The sequence below is a fragment of the Pelodiscus sinensis genome, chromosome 1, assembly GCF_052426305.1.
Source record: "Pelodiscus sinensis isolate ZL-2025 chromosome 1, ASM5242630v1, whole genome shotgun sequence".
Taxonomy (NCBI): domain Eukaryota; kingdom Metazoa; phylum Chordata; order Testudines; family Trionychidae; genus Pelodiscus; species Pelodiscus sinensis.
Window position 1 is genome coordinate 100518768 of NC_143052.1, and position 16264 is coordinate 100535031.

Genomic DNA, 16264 nt, shown 5'->3' on the forward strand with positions numbered 1-16264 from the left:
TTTAAAAAAAAACAAAAAAAAAACCTCTGAGTTCTTGCTCTGTGCATTTATTTTTACAATTGATATGTCTGAATCCTATGTGGTTAATTCAGTACACAACTTCCCAAAATGAAGAGCCTTCAGGCCTTCATCCAAGGCTCACTGAAATCAATAAGAGTCTCTCTGACCCATGCACTTTATACACTCATGCTTAATCTTAAACATATGATTAGTCCCACTGACTTCAAAGCAATGGCTGGATGGTCAACACTTTGAAAATCAGGTTACTTTTTTAGGCACAGGAATATAGATGGTGAAACAGAGCTGACTGAAAATAATTGTAAATAACTATATACCTATAGGTGCAAATGAAAGTAACAAAACTTAAAGATTTAAAGTAAGACTGCGTTATAGCCAGATTCAATAAATAGAGAAGAAAGACTGAAAGAGAAGTTCTGTATAAGTTCAAAAGCTTCTCTCTCACCAACAAAAACTGGTCTAATAAAAGATGCTACCTTACCCACCTTGTCTCAAAACAACAAAGACTTTTTTTGTTGTTTCAACTGTGGAGAGATTTGTTTTACAGTTTGAAATCATACTAGCTTGAAAAGGTTCTATGGAATCCAAAATATCAACACACATCTGACTTTTTTAATTTGTCAAAAATCTCTCCCACACTTACATTAATTCCTTTGAATCCTTTGTTTGTTGGCAGCAAAATAGTAAATGGTCCCAGACTACTCAGAGGCCATTCGTAGACGTTTTCTTACAAGAAACAACAAATGACAAAGTGAATACCATGAGGGATTGTGGAGTCTGTTCTATACAATGTAAGGTGTACTGTCAATGCCAAAAAAGCAGAATAACAATACCTGTGAGTTAAAATTTAACAGCTAAATAACTGTATGATTGGCTTGGAATATGAGCAGTAAATTATGGGTGGAATCCAATCATCATTGCACCTACTATATAAGGTGAGGCAAACACATTTAGAATGGTTTTTAGTAGTGGAACAGAAACCAGTGCAGGCAAACACATTTAGAACAGTTTTTGGTAGTAGAATAGAAACCAGTGCAAGTGTTGAAAACTGATTTTCATCAGCCTTGCATTAGTTTCTCTCCAGGAAAACAGGTTTGCTATTAAAAAAAAATGCTGTCCTTCAGGGACTTTCCAATTAATTGCTGGCAGTGCAAATATCAAAGAACATTTAGCTAGGTAATAAAAGTTAATTTGCTATTCAGGGTGACATACCATTTGCAAAACAGCACTAATAACACTCATAGCACTAATGTTATAGTGAAGCCCAGTATTAAACCCTGTTTTCAGAGGTTTAAAATTATAGCTGGGCTGAGTGAAAACTGCATTTTGTTCAAACCAAAACAATTTGTGAGTTTGTCATGAATTTGCCAAATGCTTTTGGCCAACACTTTTTTGTGCTAGATTCACAAGAGGACTTAGTCAACAATGGAGGAAGAGCACCTATAACGTTTAGCGTAGTGATTGGGGCTCTCATCTTGGATATGGGAGGCCCAGATGTGAATTTGAGATGGGATTCAATTTTTCCTGTTAAAGTTGCTTCATTGTGTATACAATATTTGAGAAGATATTGAGCCACAATGTAAGGAGGGTTCTATAGCCTGGTGATTAGGATATTCACCTGGGTTAAGTCCCTGTTTCAGAGCAGGAATTCAAATCTGGGTCTCAGAGCTAGAAATTTATTTTTAAACAAATATAAAGAGTCTTCTTTTCTTTTCTAAGTCCCTGAAATTACAGAGGCCCTGCAGCCCATGTGCTCTGAAAACCCACCAAAGTGAGGGCTAAATGTAGAATGTATCCAAATAAATAAGTCCAAGAGTTATCTATCGGAGCCCTCTGTGATTAGAAGAATACTCCAGGGAGACCAGTGGAGGAGGAGCCTCTTCCTCTTGGCAGAAATTGAGTTCTCATTCTTAATTTCAAAAACTGGGCCGAAACTTATCTTAACTCACATGGCATTTTGCCAGATGGCTTGAGAGCCTTTGCAGTCATCTGTCATTCAGTCTGACTAAACTAACGCAACACTAGATACTTCAAGGGATACTTTACCAGGGGCAGAGTGAGAGACCCTCAGACTTTTGGTGGTCCTGGGAGTTTCTAGGCTTCAGGCTTGACGTTGTTTCTTTGCTGACTGCTCGTCAGACTAAATCTACATTATTTTCCTTAGTTACCTACCAATGAGGGTTATGGCAGATGTCAGTTTTCCTTGCCACTGTCCTCCTGGTTCAGTGTTCAGGTCTCGGATGCGTTCCATTATATTTCCATAGCATACAAACCCATCACCTACATAGCCTTTCTGGCAGGTACACCTGTGAAAAGAACACAACTAACTTTTAGCATCAGTTTGGATGCAGATACTGTTGTATCATTAAAATGTTAATGAGAGTGTAGCAGGGCAGCTGCCCTGTACTGGCCCTTTAAGAGCCAAACCCCAGCCTGGAGCAGGCCCGGGGAGTTCAGCCCAGCTGGGCGGCGCTGGCCAATTAAGGCCCAGCTGGGAGCTATAAAAGGGAAGGGCTGCTTCAGCAAAGGCAGTGTGAGCCTGGCTGCCGAGGGAGCAGGACGCTCCCTGGAGCTAGGGCAGGGCTAGAGAGCCAGGCTGGGCCAGGGCGCTCGGACAGCCAGCCAACCGGCCGGCCTGCGGCAAGGCCTGCTGGAGAGACACCAACCCCCGGAAGGGGGGCTCAGAGCGAGTGACTTGGGCACTGCCGGAGGGCAGTGTGGCGAAGAGAGCAACGCGACCGGAAGGTTCCAGAGGAGAAACGCCACGTGAGCGGAGGCCTGTGCGGGTGGAATGGACTGATCCCGGGGACAGATGACGGACCCCCGCTACGGTGGTGAGTGACCCCCCTCACAGAGAGCTAACTGAATTGTTCTGAATTGCTAATTTGAGTTTGATGATTTGCAAATCTAGTCCATTTCACATTTTGACCAGTTCTACAGTCTAAGTAGCACTTGATGAATAAATGGTTCCTCAGTTTTCTGTCACTTATAAGGTAACTTTAATACATGTATCATTAGTTGAGCAGCAGTATTTTTACTTTACTACAGTAACATTTGTGTCCCACCTTAGCACAAGATCACATGAGGTGATGAAAATGACATTGCAGCAAAGAGAGAGTTCCAAAATTAAAGTCTATTTGCCAGATTTTATAGTTTCTTTAAGATAAACTTCCTTGATCTTGTCTGCATTAATTACATTCTAGAAGACTTACGCAGTGTTGCCCTGGTCCGGGGATGGGGACGGAGGCTGTGCACTCTGCCCTGTAGCCCATCCCTAGGGACGGCCTGAGGGTGGTGGGGGACCACACAAGTTACCTGTTGGCTTCTCCCTGGGGCCAGTCCAAGCATGGGGGCAGGCGGCCATGCAGGCCACCTGCCAGCACTCCCCAAGGGCGGAGGTGGGGCAGCCTCATAGGCTGCCTATGGTGCTCCTTGGGGTCAGGCCAAGAGGCTGGGGGGGAGGGGGTGTCTCATGGTGGCTGGGGGCAGGCTCAAGTACTGAGGGCTGTGCTGCCAGCCAGGGACTGCTCCCTTGGGGCTTTTGCTGGCCCCATGTGGTCATTCGTGAGTATAACTGTCCCCCGAGCTTGCTGCCTCCCTGTAACCATGCATGAGTATAACTGTCCCTGCGATCACACCCTTTCCTTTTCATTGGATACAAAACAGTCACATTTCAGGCACATCCCGATATCCTGGCACAACCAAATCCTGACCTGGCTTTAAGTTATAAGAGGAAGCTGCATACCAAATTTGGCGGTCCTAGTGCTTTCTGTTTAGGAGGAGTGAACAAACGGACTCACAGACGGACAGCTAGACAGACAGATGCACGTTTCTAAAATACATAGTCAGAGAAAGAGGGTTGATATGAACTCACATGATCACAAAGCTGCAGCCACACACATCTGAAGCCATGTTTGTATCTCCCACAATATACATTGTATCTACTACCTATTGAAAATTATTTGTCCCTTTTCAACAATGCAAAGGGGGTGATGGTTGAAATATTGATCTCAGTCTAACAGTATTTTTGTCAATATTACTGATGGCTTAGCATAATTCCTCTGCAGACATCATGATATGAAATCACATACTTCCATAGTGTGTATCTGTTTTTCCTCAATGTGTGCGCAACTGACCTCTACTGGATGAAATGTATCAGCTGTTCAAATACCCAATCACACTGCCCGCTAGAGTAGTGATGGGCAATGTAGGATAGTGAGTGGCTGCATGAACGGCCCTCCTTCATTTCAGCAGGATACAAGATTGTTGTACCCAAGAGGCTCTCCCGGGATAGGGTAGTTTTGCTAATTCCTCTTGCATGCCTAGAATTTACAAGGTGTGCTGACTGAACAACAGCAGCACTGTGATTGGATGCAGAGGGAGTGCACAGGTCTCAGTCAATGTTGTGTGCAGTCAGCACGCATATCACCTCATGTGTCATTGCTTTATACACATTACTTTAGTAATACCAGTAGGAAAAACGCTACACAGATGGAAACCAGTGGAACTATGTGCTTGGGCAATGGTAAACAAAATGTTTCACAAGCCACCCATAGAACCACAATGGGCCATAAGCTGATTGCCACTGAGCTAGACTCTCCGGAGGATGTTAGACCTTACACTGTTGAAATAGCACAACCACAAATGTTTCTGGAGTAGCTGCTAGAGCACATAAAAGGTCCTGATTTTTCAAAAGCAAATAGCAATTTTGGATGCCTGCCTTTGAAAAACCTGGAAGTGGCTGGATTATGAGGAGATGAGGTGCCTAGTTCTTTCTGAAAATCAGAGCCCGTTACAGTGTCTCAAGATGGGCATTCAGAATCATTAGCTGACTTTAAAAATGTTCCTGCCCTCTTCTTCACCAAGGCTGACACTGTTATTTTGTACTTGCTTGTTTGCGTACAGGCCCCACTGTGTGATTTTAAGCAGTGACTGCAGCTGAAATGAAAAAAGCACCCTTCCCAGTTAAATCAACAGCAAGTTACATTATCAGATGAGCCTTATACTTAATAGTTCATCTGACTGAGTTTTCTACAAGCTTCATTAAAGAAGGAATATTATTACCACACAATTGAAAGAAACTTCTTTCTATAACCAAACTATCTCCAGGTGTTCACCTCCTGCTTATATTTATTATGCATGCACATCTTCTGCCAATCTCACACGCACATCACATGTTCTTCCCTAAAGTCCACAGAGTCCCCCCCGAGGGTATATCTACACTACAAAGATTTTTTTGAAAAACGGACGTTTTTCTGAAAAAAAACTTCACTTACGTCCACACTGCACCCACATGGCAATCACGTTCTTTTGAAAGTAAATTGAAAGAGCAAAGGGGTTTTCCTGGCATTGGTAATCCTCTTTCTATGAGGAAGAAGCCTTTTTCTGAAAGAACTCTTTTGGAATAAGGCGTGTGTGGACAGGGAAGAGGGAGTTCTTTTGCAAGAAGAGGAAAGAGGAAAAAGCACAGGTGCTCTGGTGGCCACTCTGTCCATAGTTCTCACAGTTTAAATGCGAGATAGCATCCACACTGAATGGATGCTATCTTTAAAAAAAGCAGATTGCTTTTTTGATGTGCTGTGGCAGTGTGGACGCGTTGTTTCGGAAGATGTTTTCCCAGAAGATCTCTTCTGGAAAAGCTGCTTCTGAAAGAAGCCTACAATCTAGATGTAGCCTGAGTATGGAGAACTAGAGGTTTAGAAGGAGATCTAGGATTGTGGTCAAGAGGCCCATGTAGTGCCCGCTATCAACACAGTGGAAAAAGAGCAGGAATGTTAATACAGACTAAAAGCTGTATTACTTTCCCTGGCAAGCCCTCTATACTGGTGAATCTTTCCCCTCTTTAAGGGGATCCCTAGCACATCTGTACTGCCATAGAGCCTGAGTTAGGGTCCAGGGACTCCAGATCTGCTGCAGAGGCGCTTAGCCTTCTTTGCCTTGAAATATTTTTCGGCTGAACCCTTCTTTCTGTGGGGGAAGGGCAGTGGTCAGGCAAGTCTCATGCTGTGAGTATAAGAATGTAGAGTGTCCTAGTATCTGTCCTTAAACAGAGAAACAACTTGGCAGGGGAAGCAGTGCTTGAAATAATACAGAAATCAGATGAAGGCTTGTAAATTAATGCCGCCTTCTTTTACAGCAAGGCCTTGTCCAGGAAAAGATTGCAAAACACATTCTTTTGTGCTCATTTCTAGAGCCATAAACATTTTGTAATTCTAGCTTTTGCTTGGGAGCAAAGCTTTCAATTTGAACTTCTCTTGCCTTTTAAATGACTTTATTAGCTCTCTTTGTTGAGGCAGGGAGCAGCCAGGCAATTGTCTGTATTGGGCAACTTTTGTCTCTTTTGTTTGGCCTGGTACTAGCTGTAAAGTAAGTGTGTGTGTGTGTGTGTGTGTGTGTGTGTGTGTGTGTGTGTGTGTGTGTGTGTGTGTGGTTTTGAACGGGGTTCCTTCAATCCACTGTTTTTCATAAGGAAGGACATCATCTGGGGAGGAGCAGGCCTAATACAAAGCAGGCTAGGTTATTTCAAAATCTTTGTGGGACTGAAACAGGATGGGGAAGACTCACTACACCAGTTAAGTAGGGATGGGACTTGTGGGGGAGCGCTGCTTACCCAAGCAAAGGAATGGGGAAGCAGCCCCCTCTCTCTTTTTAGAAGAAGAGAGAGCTAGTTCCCTGCTTCTCCTCCATAGTTACCTTGTGTGCAGGAAAGAGGCTTAGCTACATAACTAGTATTTTTCATTTTAGGAACAGAGTCAAAATAAAGAAAAGTAAAAAAGAGGAGAAACGTCAGGGGAAAGGTTTATGCTCCAGCTACAGGGCAAGGATTAGGGGCTTTGTTTTGCTTGGCACTGCCCCAAAGAGGTTATAGTTGAATGTGCTCCCCAATAATCTGCCCTATTAACCAGCCGAGCTGCCATATTTTGCACCACTGAAGTTTCTTAGGGTACGTCTACACAGCACGCTTATTTTGAAATAAGCTATTTTGGAATCCCCCCCCCCCCCCCCCCAGGGCCAGCTTTAGGAAGTGCAGGGCCCAATTTGAACCATTTCGACAGGGCCCCGGCAGCTAGGATTTTTTGTTGACCAAAAAAAAAAAAAAACCAAACAAACAAACCACACACAAATTTTGGTTGAGCAAAAAAACCAGCACACACACACCAAAAAAAAGTCACAGCCCCTTTAAATGCCCAGCTACAGCGCAGAATCCCGCCTTCCCACCAAACCCAGGGGCTGACTCACCCCTCCTGCGGCACACACAAGCCGCTGTGCTCCTCCAGGGCCAACGCCCCCTCCCGCAGCGCATCCGGCACACCAGCACACTTCTGGATTTAGGGCTTGGGGCCCTTTTAGGCGCAGGGACTAATTCAGGGGAATCAGGCAAATCGGCCCAAAGCCAGCCCTGTTCCCCCTCCGCCCCTGAAAGGGCTTATTTCGAAATAGCAGGTCTACACTCCAGGGAAGCCTCAAAATTAGTCTGAGGCAGGCTCCCCTAATGTGGACATGCTAGCTCAATTTAGAGTGCCAGGAGGCACTGGAGAGTAATTACTTTGAATGGAGCTGGGGAGGAACTATTTCGAAATAGCAGCCATGGAGTGCCCATGCTACTGCTATTCCGAAATATTTCGGAATAAGCGTTATTCCTCATGGAATCAGGTTTACAGATTTTGAAATAAGCCATCTGTTATGAAATTATTTCGAAATAATGGAAATGCTGTGTAGACGCCCGCATTGTTATTTCAAAATAACGTCAGTTATTTCGAAATAACTGCTGTGTACAAGCACCCTTAGTGGTCTTCAAGGACATAGCTATATATAACTTCTATCTTGAAGAAATGTTATTTAAAATCTTGTAGTGCAGAAAAGGCTTACACGGGAAAAGAAAAAAAACAGTAACAGTTTTAATTTTCCAGGCTACTGCTATTTTATAACCCCAAACTAGCAGGTGCAGTGTCTTCCTCTAAACAAAGAGCTTCCAAAGGAAGCTGAAGTATCAGAGGCAGCAGGCCAGCGGTACAACTGTGCATTGAAATAAACCAAACAAACTGTGAAGGGAGTGACCCAACAGCAGCATACAATTTCCAGATCTGAGGGAGCAGAAAAACATTCTGGGTCTAGCTCAGGTCCAACAAAATCACTTATTTTCAAGTGTAACAAAGGAAGAAGAACTAGAAGTTGGAGACAGAGCCACAATCAAACACAGCAATGCCATCACTTCCATCTAGACATGCGATACAACAGCAGCATAAGTTACTCTTAATTATGCCTGTGCCCACATCTAACTATTACAATTCTCATTCAGATTTTTTTTTCATTTTACTATAAATGGCTTTCCCTACAAACTGGAAGTTCCTGTTTTTCAAAAAAAGTCCAACTTTTTGGGGACATCAAGAATTCCTTCCCTTCTCCTTTTTGTCACAGATTGCAAACAAATGATTTTTAGAAGTGTTTGCTTTTTTTCTGAGTTAGAAATGTAAAATAAAATAAAATAAAACTTCCTCAATTCTTGAAAAGTTAAGGTGGTGAAATGAAAAATTATGAAGTGGGAAAGTAAACCCTTGAATGCCATTCGTTTTACTTTTGATTGTTTTCTGCTTGTGTTAATTTCATTTTTACTAGTTTAGACTGTAGTGGCAGAGTTGCACTGCTGGTTCCAGAGTTAACCCAGATATTAAATCTTCTAAAAGTTTCTTGTTTCAAATCCCACCTAAAGGATAATCTTGATTGACTTGATTTGAAAACTTTTTTTCAGATTTTTTTTTTGTGAAATTTTTTTAGAATTGATTTTTGTTTTAAACCTCAAAGTCTGACAAGATAGAAAACTGTTTACCACCCAGTGCTACGTCAGTTGTCATTATCACAAAGTAGACGGTGAAGCACAGAGATGGGGCTATGTAACCTGCTCCAAGATAGGCAAAAGAACATTCTGTAGAAACTTTCACTAAATATACCGTAATTTATAATAGAAAAAGTTCCATTAGCGTTGTAAGCACAACCAGCATAGCCTTCTTAAACCAAGAAAATTCTTTTATGCTAAGTATGAACACCTTTTATGGAAAGTATTTTTGACACCAGATAGGAATTATTACCAAATATTATCAGCCATATTCTGGTCCTGAAAAGTAGCATTACAAATATACACTTATAAACTAAGCATTTGTCATATTACAACGTTGTTTGAGAATGAAAATGATTCATAGTTTAGCTCGTTGGCTTTAGTACTGCGTTCTAAGGTTAAGAATTAAACTACAATACATATTCTCTGTAGAATTATGCTGTATAATTTTTTGCTAATTTATTGTTGCACCAACTACAATATCACCATACTTGTTTGTTTTGAAGCCTATTGAAATCAGTGAAGACCCATTTACAGCCAGTCCCCAAGTTACAAATGTATCGATTTACGACCATTCGTAGTTACGACCAACTCCCATTAAGCGCATTACAAGCCAGTCCCTGAGTTATGAACGCAATCCACACTTACGAACATCACGGCCGCGTTTAAATGAATGGGGTCCAACTTACAAACAAATCAAGTTACGAGCAAGTGTTTGGTACGTAACTCGTTCATAAGTCGGGGACCAGTTGTACTTCAGTGGACACTGGATCAGGCTATAAGTGAGCAATATACATTCAATGTCATACATGATTTTCTCACAATGCTGAACCATTTTGCTGCACCCAACACTGTACCAAGCATTATTCCTGCACTAGCAGGATCTAATATGCTCCAAAATTGTATAAAGTGACTTTGTAAGAAATTGTCAGTGATACACTACTGAGAGAGGCTACTAAAGGCGATGGCAGAGCCAATTTAATTAATAGAAAATATAATCAGTGAAAGATTTAAGGAGGAAAAAGACTTACGCAATTTGTCCTGGTGCATCCATAGTACATTTAGCATTTTTATGGCAGGTGTTGTTAGTCTCACAGATATTTGTCATACTGCATCCTTTCCCAGGTACTAAGTTTCTGTAATGTTCTTTGCATTCACAGTGGGACTAAATCGGAAGAGAAAGACAAAGGTTAGATTGTATTTCACATTTCATTAGTGACTTGCTATTTTTCAGCATTTTTCTGTCACAAAATCCATGTCAAGGATTTAAAGACAACTTCAAAAAGCTCAGGTAAGTACCCAGAAATTCAGCTGCATCTATGCAACTGTGATAGTGTGGACTAGGCCCAAAGGCCCCCTGATGGAGGCCTCAGAGTTCTGCCACACTTATCCCAGGATAGGAGTAGAGAGGTCCTCCATTCAGGCTAGAATGGCTGCATGTAAAGCAGCCAATCAGAGGCCAGGAGAGCCTTTAAAAGGAGCTGTGGAAGAGCGCACAGGGGCTGTTGCTTGAAGTCAGAGAAGAAAGGAGTGCAGGCCTGGGTGCCTGGAAGAGCATAGGGCCATGAACAGCTCAGTGTGGGCAAGGACCAGGGGAGCACTGAGGGAGCTCCTGGCTGGCTACTAGGAGTGAGGCAAATAAAGTCTGCTAGCAGGGACTGGGAAGCAAGATGCTTCTGGCTGGTGGCTAGGACTGAGTAGAGCTTGAGCCTGGGGAGGGCTTCAGAATACTAATGTCTCTAGGAAGGAAGCCCTAAGGATACAGCCTCATACTGGGGCAGGCTACTTAAAAATCAAAGCCCAGGGAGGGCTAGAGAGAGACAGTCCCCAGTGGACTGTATACCATAGAAGAAGTCTGGTTTGGTTAACATGCAGATAGTGTGTGACTTTGCTGGAGCACTGTGTCACTGAAAATACCACTGACAGGGGTCCCAAGAACTAAAGAACACAGACACGCCCAACCAGAGGGATGCCCACGAGATGTGGGAGCCGACTTCATTACAGCAGCTTATCCAGATTTATTCAACTCTTTTCTAAATTTTATCCCATCAAAAGGCTAGTGAAGTCTGGCTTCCAATGATATCCTTAAAAAAGGAATACAATTCTTTATGTGCCATTGCCTTACAAGGAAGCATTTATTAAAATGAGTGTGGCTAGGTCAAATTTATAATCAATATTCACACAGACCTTTCCTTCCTTGGAAAGATCACAAAACATTGAATAAACTACAGTGTATTCATATAGCATCCATGAAATGCAGCCACCTCTGGAATGGCAAAGGCCAACAAACCAGCACACAGTAGACTGCAAAATAGTTGGGAGGAGGCAACATTTATGGGCAAGGACTCCCAGGCAAGCCCTACCTCTTACAAAAGGTGCCAGGGGAACATTAATGTCCATTCAGAAGAGATGCGGAGGAGGGCAGAGAAAGAGAAAATGACTTGCCTAAGGTCACTCAGCAGCCCATGGCAGAGCTAGGAACAGAACTCATGTTTCGAAGTTTTAACCATTAGGCAAGACTGTCTCCCCCCAGGAAAAACTCCTAGTCAGTGGATTTTGGAAATTCCATGGGCTCCAGTCTGACACTTACCTTTCCAGGACCATCATATTTGCAAATGGTAGATTCTGTAGGGCAATTTCCAGATATCCCTTGGCAAGGGTCTATTGGTAAGCAAACTTGGCCATCCCCTTTGTAACCTTCTTGGCAAACACATTTATGATGATTAGGTCCAAGGTAGGTGCAATAAGCATTTGGATCACAGACTGTTTTTGAGCAGGGGTTGATAGCTTGAAAAAACAATAGTCAAACAAATTAATAATTATCCAGAAGTTGCAAAAACTGAGCAAAAGGCTAGTGAAGCCTATTAATATCAAGCAGAGCCAATAGAATAAGTTGCCTAGAATAGCTAAGTCCAAAGTATTGTATCAATATGAAGGTCTGAGATAGGAACAACTATGTGTGGTTTTTGTATGGAAGGGTACGTATACAAAGCAGCGTTACTTCAGAATAACTGACATTATTCTACACCACAAGCCTTCATTTCAAAATAATGTTGAGCTGGAGGACTTCTTACTCTGACTCCTGTAACCCTCATTTCACGAGGCACAAGAGAAGTTGGGGAAAGAGTGTTCTTCCTTTGTCTTCCTGCTGTGGAGACAGCGCCAAAAGCCGACTTAAACTAAGCAATTGGAGTAGCTGAAGTTGTGTAGCTTAATTCAACTTTAGCCCTGCTGTGTAGACGTACCCTAAGTGACCTTTAAACTTGGCATGTTGGGTTATTACCCAATTAAACCTGCAATAATGCACTCATTTAAAAAGGAACTTAAACTACTGCCTGCTTCTTTGTTGCATAGTGATCATAGAGGATCAGGGAAATGACACAACATAAAATAACTGCTCTAAGGCAGGTTAGATTAGCAGGAAAATGTCACTCAACAGAATGGGTCTTCCTTTAGGGTACATCTAGACTACATTTGTTTGTCGGAAAAAGCTACGCAAAAAGTGATCCGCATTTTGCGTAGCTTTTTTCGATACTGTTGTCGGAAGAGGCTTTTCTATCATTTGGCCCATCTAGACTGGCCCAAATGTCGGAAAAAACCCCTCTTTCGAAAGCCCCCTTCTTCCTCATAGAACAAGGAAAACAGGGGCTTCCGAAAGAGTGCGTTTGCTCTTCCGCAAAAAAAAAACAAAAAAAAACCAGAAAAGCAAATGCGTTCCCTGGATGTGGTGGAATTTTTTTGGGATACCTCCGGTATCCTGAACCCACCCCACAGTCTAGCCATACTCTTATACAGCAGAGATGGAGTCCTAGTTCTCATCAGTTCCAGATTATTGTACCCCTTTCAGGAGCTCAAGCACAAGCTTTCCCCCTTCTCCCTCACCGAACTGAAGCATGTAACTTAGCTTTGTAAGGCACCAGTGGCATGATGCCACAGGTAGTTGTCCTGTTTGCCATCCCCTATTGTGACATGCGTAAACCCCTCTGGGGCTCACCCACCCAGGTTGAGAAACACTGATCTAGATGAGTTGATGTCCTCCTTGGAAGACCTTCGTATTTCCCTGATTGAGAACCACTGCCATAGAGAAAGCGGCGAGGAGTCCTGTGGCACCTCATAGACTAACAGAGTATTGGAGCATAAGCTTTCGTGGGCAAAGACTCGCTTCATCAGTTGTATCTGATGCAGTGGGTGTTTGCCCACGAAAGCTTATGCTCCAACACTTCTGTTAGTCTGAATCTGCAAAAGCAGCGAGGAGTCCTGTGGCACCTTATAGACTAACATGGCTACCCCTCTGATACTTGACACCATGCCATAGAGAAATGGCCCATGAGTGCTTTAGTCCATTTCCTCCATATTGCTGTTGGAATAGCCCCTGCCTGAGATGGGGGGGCTGCTCCAGATTGGATTCAGAAGTGGAGGACTGCTCCACCTGCGGCCCCTTTAACCAGTTAAACTGGTTAAACTAAGGCTACATCTACCCTTCAGGCTTTTTGTGCCAGTACAGCCATTTTTGCACAAAAACCTGCGGAGCATCTACACTGCACGCACATTCTTGCGCAAGTAAATTTACAGTAAGGCGTTGGAACAGAGGGCTTCTTGCGCAAGAGTTATTCTTTTCCCCACGATGAATGTCATGGCTCCTTCCCCACTCTGGCATGATAAATGCAGAAGTGGGGGCCAGCACGTGTACTCCAAAGCCTTACCTACCAGGCTTTGGTATAAAACTTCCCCAAAATCTTAAAAACCTAGATCTTGGGAATAAAACTTCTGTTGCCACCACACAAATGTTGATAAAGAAATTAGGGGAAAGATCATTTGGGAAATCTCACCCCTAAAATAACAATCAGGGCACACAATTAATCACTGCCAGGTTAATAAAAAGAAAAGAAAGAACTTTTGTTATTACAACAATATTCCTGTTGCAAGTACTGTATAATGACTAGATAGGAAGGTAACAAAATATACTCATGGAGAAACTCCATGGGCCTAGAACTTAGTTACAAAGAAAAGCCAAAACATCTTTTAACCAGTGCCAGATCTCAGATCCCATACCCAACTCTTAAAACAATAAAGCCTAATGAAACTATCTAAACTTTACCCTATTTACAGAAAATGAAGAATGGTGTCTCGGCGAGAGAGAGACATGCTTGTCCCTCTCTGTAGCTGTAGAGAACACACCAAGGGTGTGTCTAGACTACATGCCTCCTTCGACGGAGGCATGTAGATTAGCGAGATCGGAAGAGGGAAATGAAGCCGCGATTAAAATAATCGCGGCTTCATTTAAATTTAAATGGCTGCCCCGATCTGCCGATCAGCTGTTTGTCGGCAGATCGGGGGAGTCTGGACGCGATGCCCCGACAAAGAAGCCTTTCTTCATCGACACAGGTAAGCCTGGTTTCACGAGGCTTACCTGTGTCGATGAAGAAAGGCTTCTTTGTCGGGGCATCGCGTCCAGACTCCCCCGATCTGCCGACAAACAGCTGATCGGCAGATCGGGGCAGCCATTTAAATTTAAATGAAGCCGCGATTATTTTAATCGCGGCTTCATTTCCCTCTTCCGATCTCGCTAATCTACATGCCTCCGTCGAAGGAGGCATGTAGTCTAGACACACCCCCAGAGACAAAGAGAAAGGAAAAAACCCAAATTCCTTTATCCCAGTTTGAAAGTCCCACCTACATTCCTACTGGTCACTCCACTTGGCTAGGTGTAGTTAACCCCTTAATCCCTAGGCTGCTGGTTCACCCTCATAATCATGACAAGGAATAAGCCCTCTTGCGCAAGAAAGCAGTGTGAACGGGCAACAGGGGTTTCTTGCACAAGAAACCCCTATGGCTAAAATGGCCATCACAGCTTTGTTGCGCAAGAGAGCATCCACACTGCCATGGACGCTCTTGCGCAAAAGCACATCCCTTGCACAAAAGCACATGGCAGTGTGGACAGTTCTTGCGCAAGAAGCCTGCAGAGTACACGTAGCCATAATGTTTAACTGCTTAACCATTTAAATGGGATTTTACATCCCTTTTTGGAACCCAATAGTTCCATGAGTAGTTTTACTGAAGTCAGTGGCATTAGTGATGTGTTTAATTGCCCACCACTGGGAGTAAAAAGCTGTTGAGGATCTGGCCCTGAATCGTAACACTGATAGTAGCCAATGGGGAGATTGAAGCACAAGTTGTTGCCCATGATTCCAAAGTGAGTATCTTATTTGAACTAATTAATCCATCCTTGAACCAACTCACTGTGTAGTTTAAAAAACTGAACTTACTGGCAAATTTTGCCATTAGTACCCTAGATAAAATATAATATAGCACCATTGTTTTCAAACTTTTGGTGACCTCTTTCACACACCAAACCTCTGAGTGTGACTCCCACCTTTAAATTAAAAACCTTTTTTTATATAGTTAACACTATTATAATTGCTGGAGGCAAAGTGAGGTGGGGGGAGGGGGATGAAGACTGACAGCTTGTGACCCCCCACATAATCTCATTGCCCCCATGTGAGAACCCCCCATATAGCGGAATATAATTGTGCTTGTTTTAGACTATAGGACAACAGCTCACTGATGGGAGATGGGAAGAAATGTCTCTGATATGGTTTTTTTTTTTTTTCAACTTTCTCCTGAAACATCAGGCACAAAGCAACTGATGGAAGCAAAATACCAGTTGAGAGAGATCTTGGGTCTGATCCAGTACAGACATTTCTGTGTTACTAGGTAAACACGACTGAATCTTCAGCAACACAATTTGGCTAGAATTATTAGAATAATAATGTCATGTCATAATGTAATAATAGAATAAATAAAAACAGTTTGACAGTTCAAGTGGCACAGTGAGTGTGGTAGAGACTACACTGTGAAAAACTTTTTGCCCCAGCAGAGATCATAGGCTTTCATACTTCATCAAATACTGGAAAAATGGCATGTGCTAAATTTGTCTGAAAGGTTTGTGTTTGGGCTCAGTGATGCAGCTGCGTCACCGTGTAGCGGGACCTCTCTCAGCAAATGTAAATTGTTCGCCTATACTGATTTTAAGGCTGCCATCGGGGGATTCATGGCCCGTTGGGCTTGACATGTACTTACGTTCACATTGTTTGCCATCTCTGTAGTAATTTGGAAGACATGTACACTCCAACTTGGTTTCATCTTCACTAGAAATAGAGCATCTGGAGTTTTCAGGGCACTGCAAAGCCTCACACTCAGGTATTGCTGGAGAGAAAGAAGGCAAAAAGCTAGACTATGGCTGAACATCACACTAATGAACATTTCACTCTCCATCCTTCCGCTGTACAAGAACCAATGCAGCATTTAGATGAGCAAGGCACCGTGGAGTGGGGATGTGACCACTGTTAGTGGTGATTGATGATGAAATGATGAGGTAATAATGATCACAGGTCTTTGTTAGGTTTAGATGTG

At 43.0% G+C, this 16264-nt stretch overlaps 1 protein-coding gene across 3 annotated transcripts in view; it reads right to left on the reverse strand.

Annotated features, from left to right (window-relative positions):
* Positions 1-16264, reverse strand: part of STAB2 (stabilin 2) — a 142023-nt gene that overhangs the window by 105431 nt on the left and 20328 nt on the right. For all 3 annotated transcript variants that reach the window (XM_075938882.2, XM_075938875.2, XM_089781718.1), the window contains 5 exons: positions 15932-16057; positions 11442-11638; positions 9883-10016; positions 2191-2324; positions 662-744 (listed from right to left, as the gene is read on the reverse strand). In XM_075938882.2, the coding sequence (XP_075794997.2) occupies positions 662-744; positions 2191-2324; positions 9883-10016; positions 11442-11638; positions 15932-16057 (674 nt within the window). The remainder of the gene's footprint in view (positions 1-661; positions 745-2190; positions 2325-9882; positions 10017-11441; positions 11639-15931; positions 16058-16264) is intronic.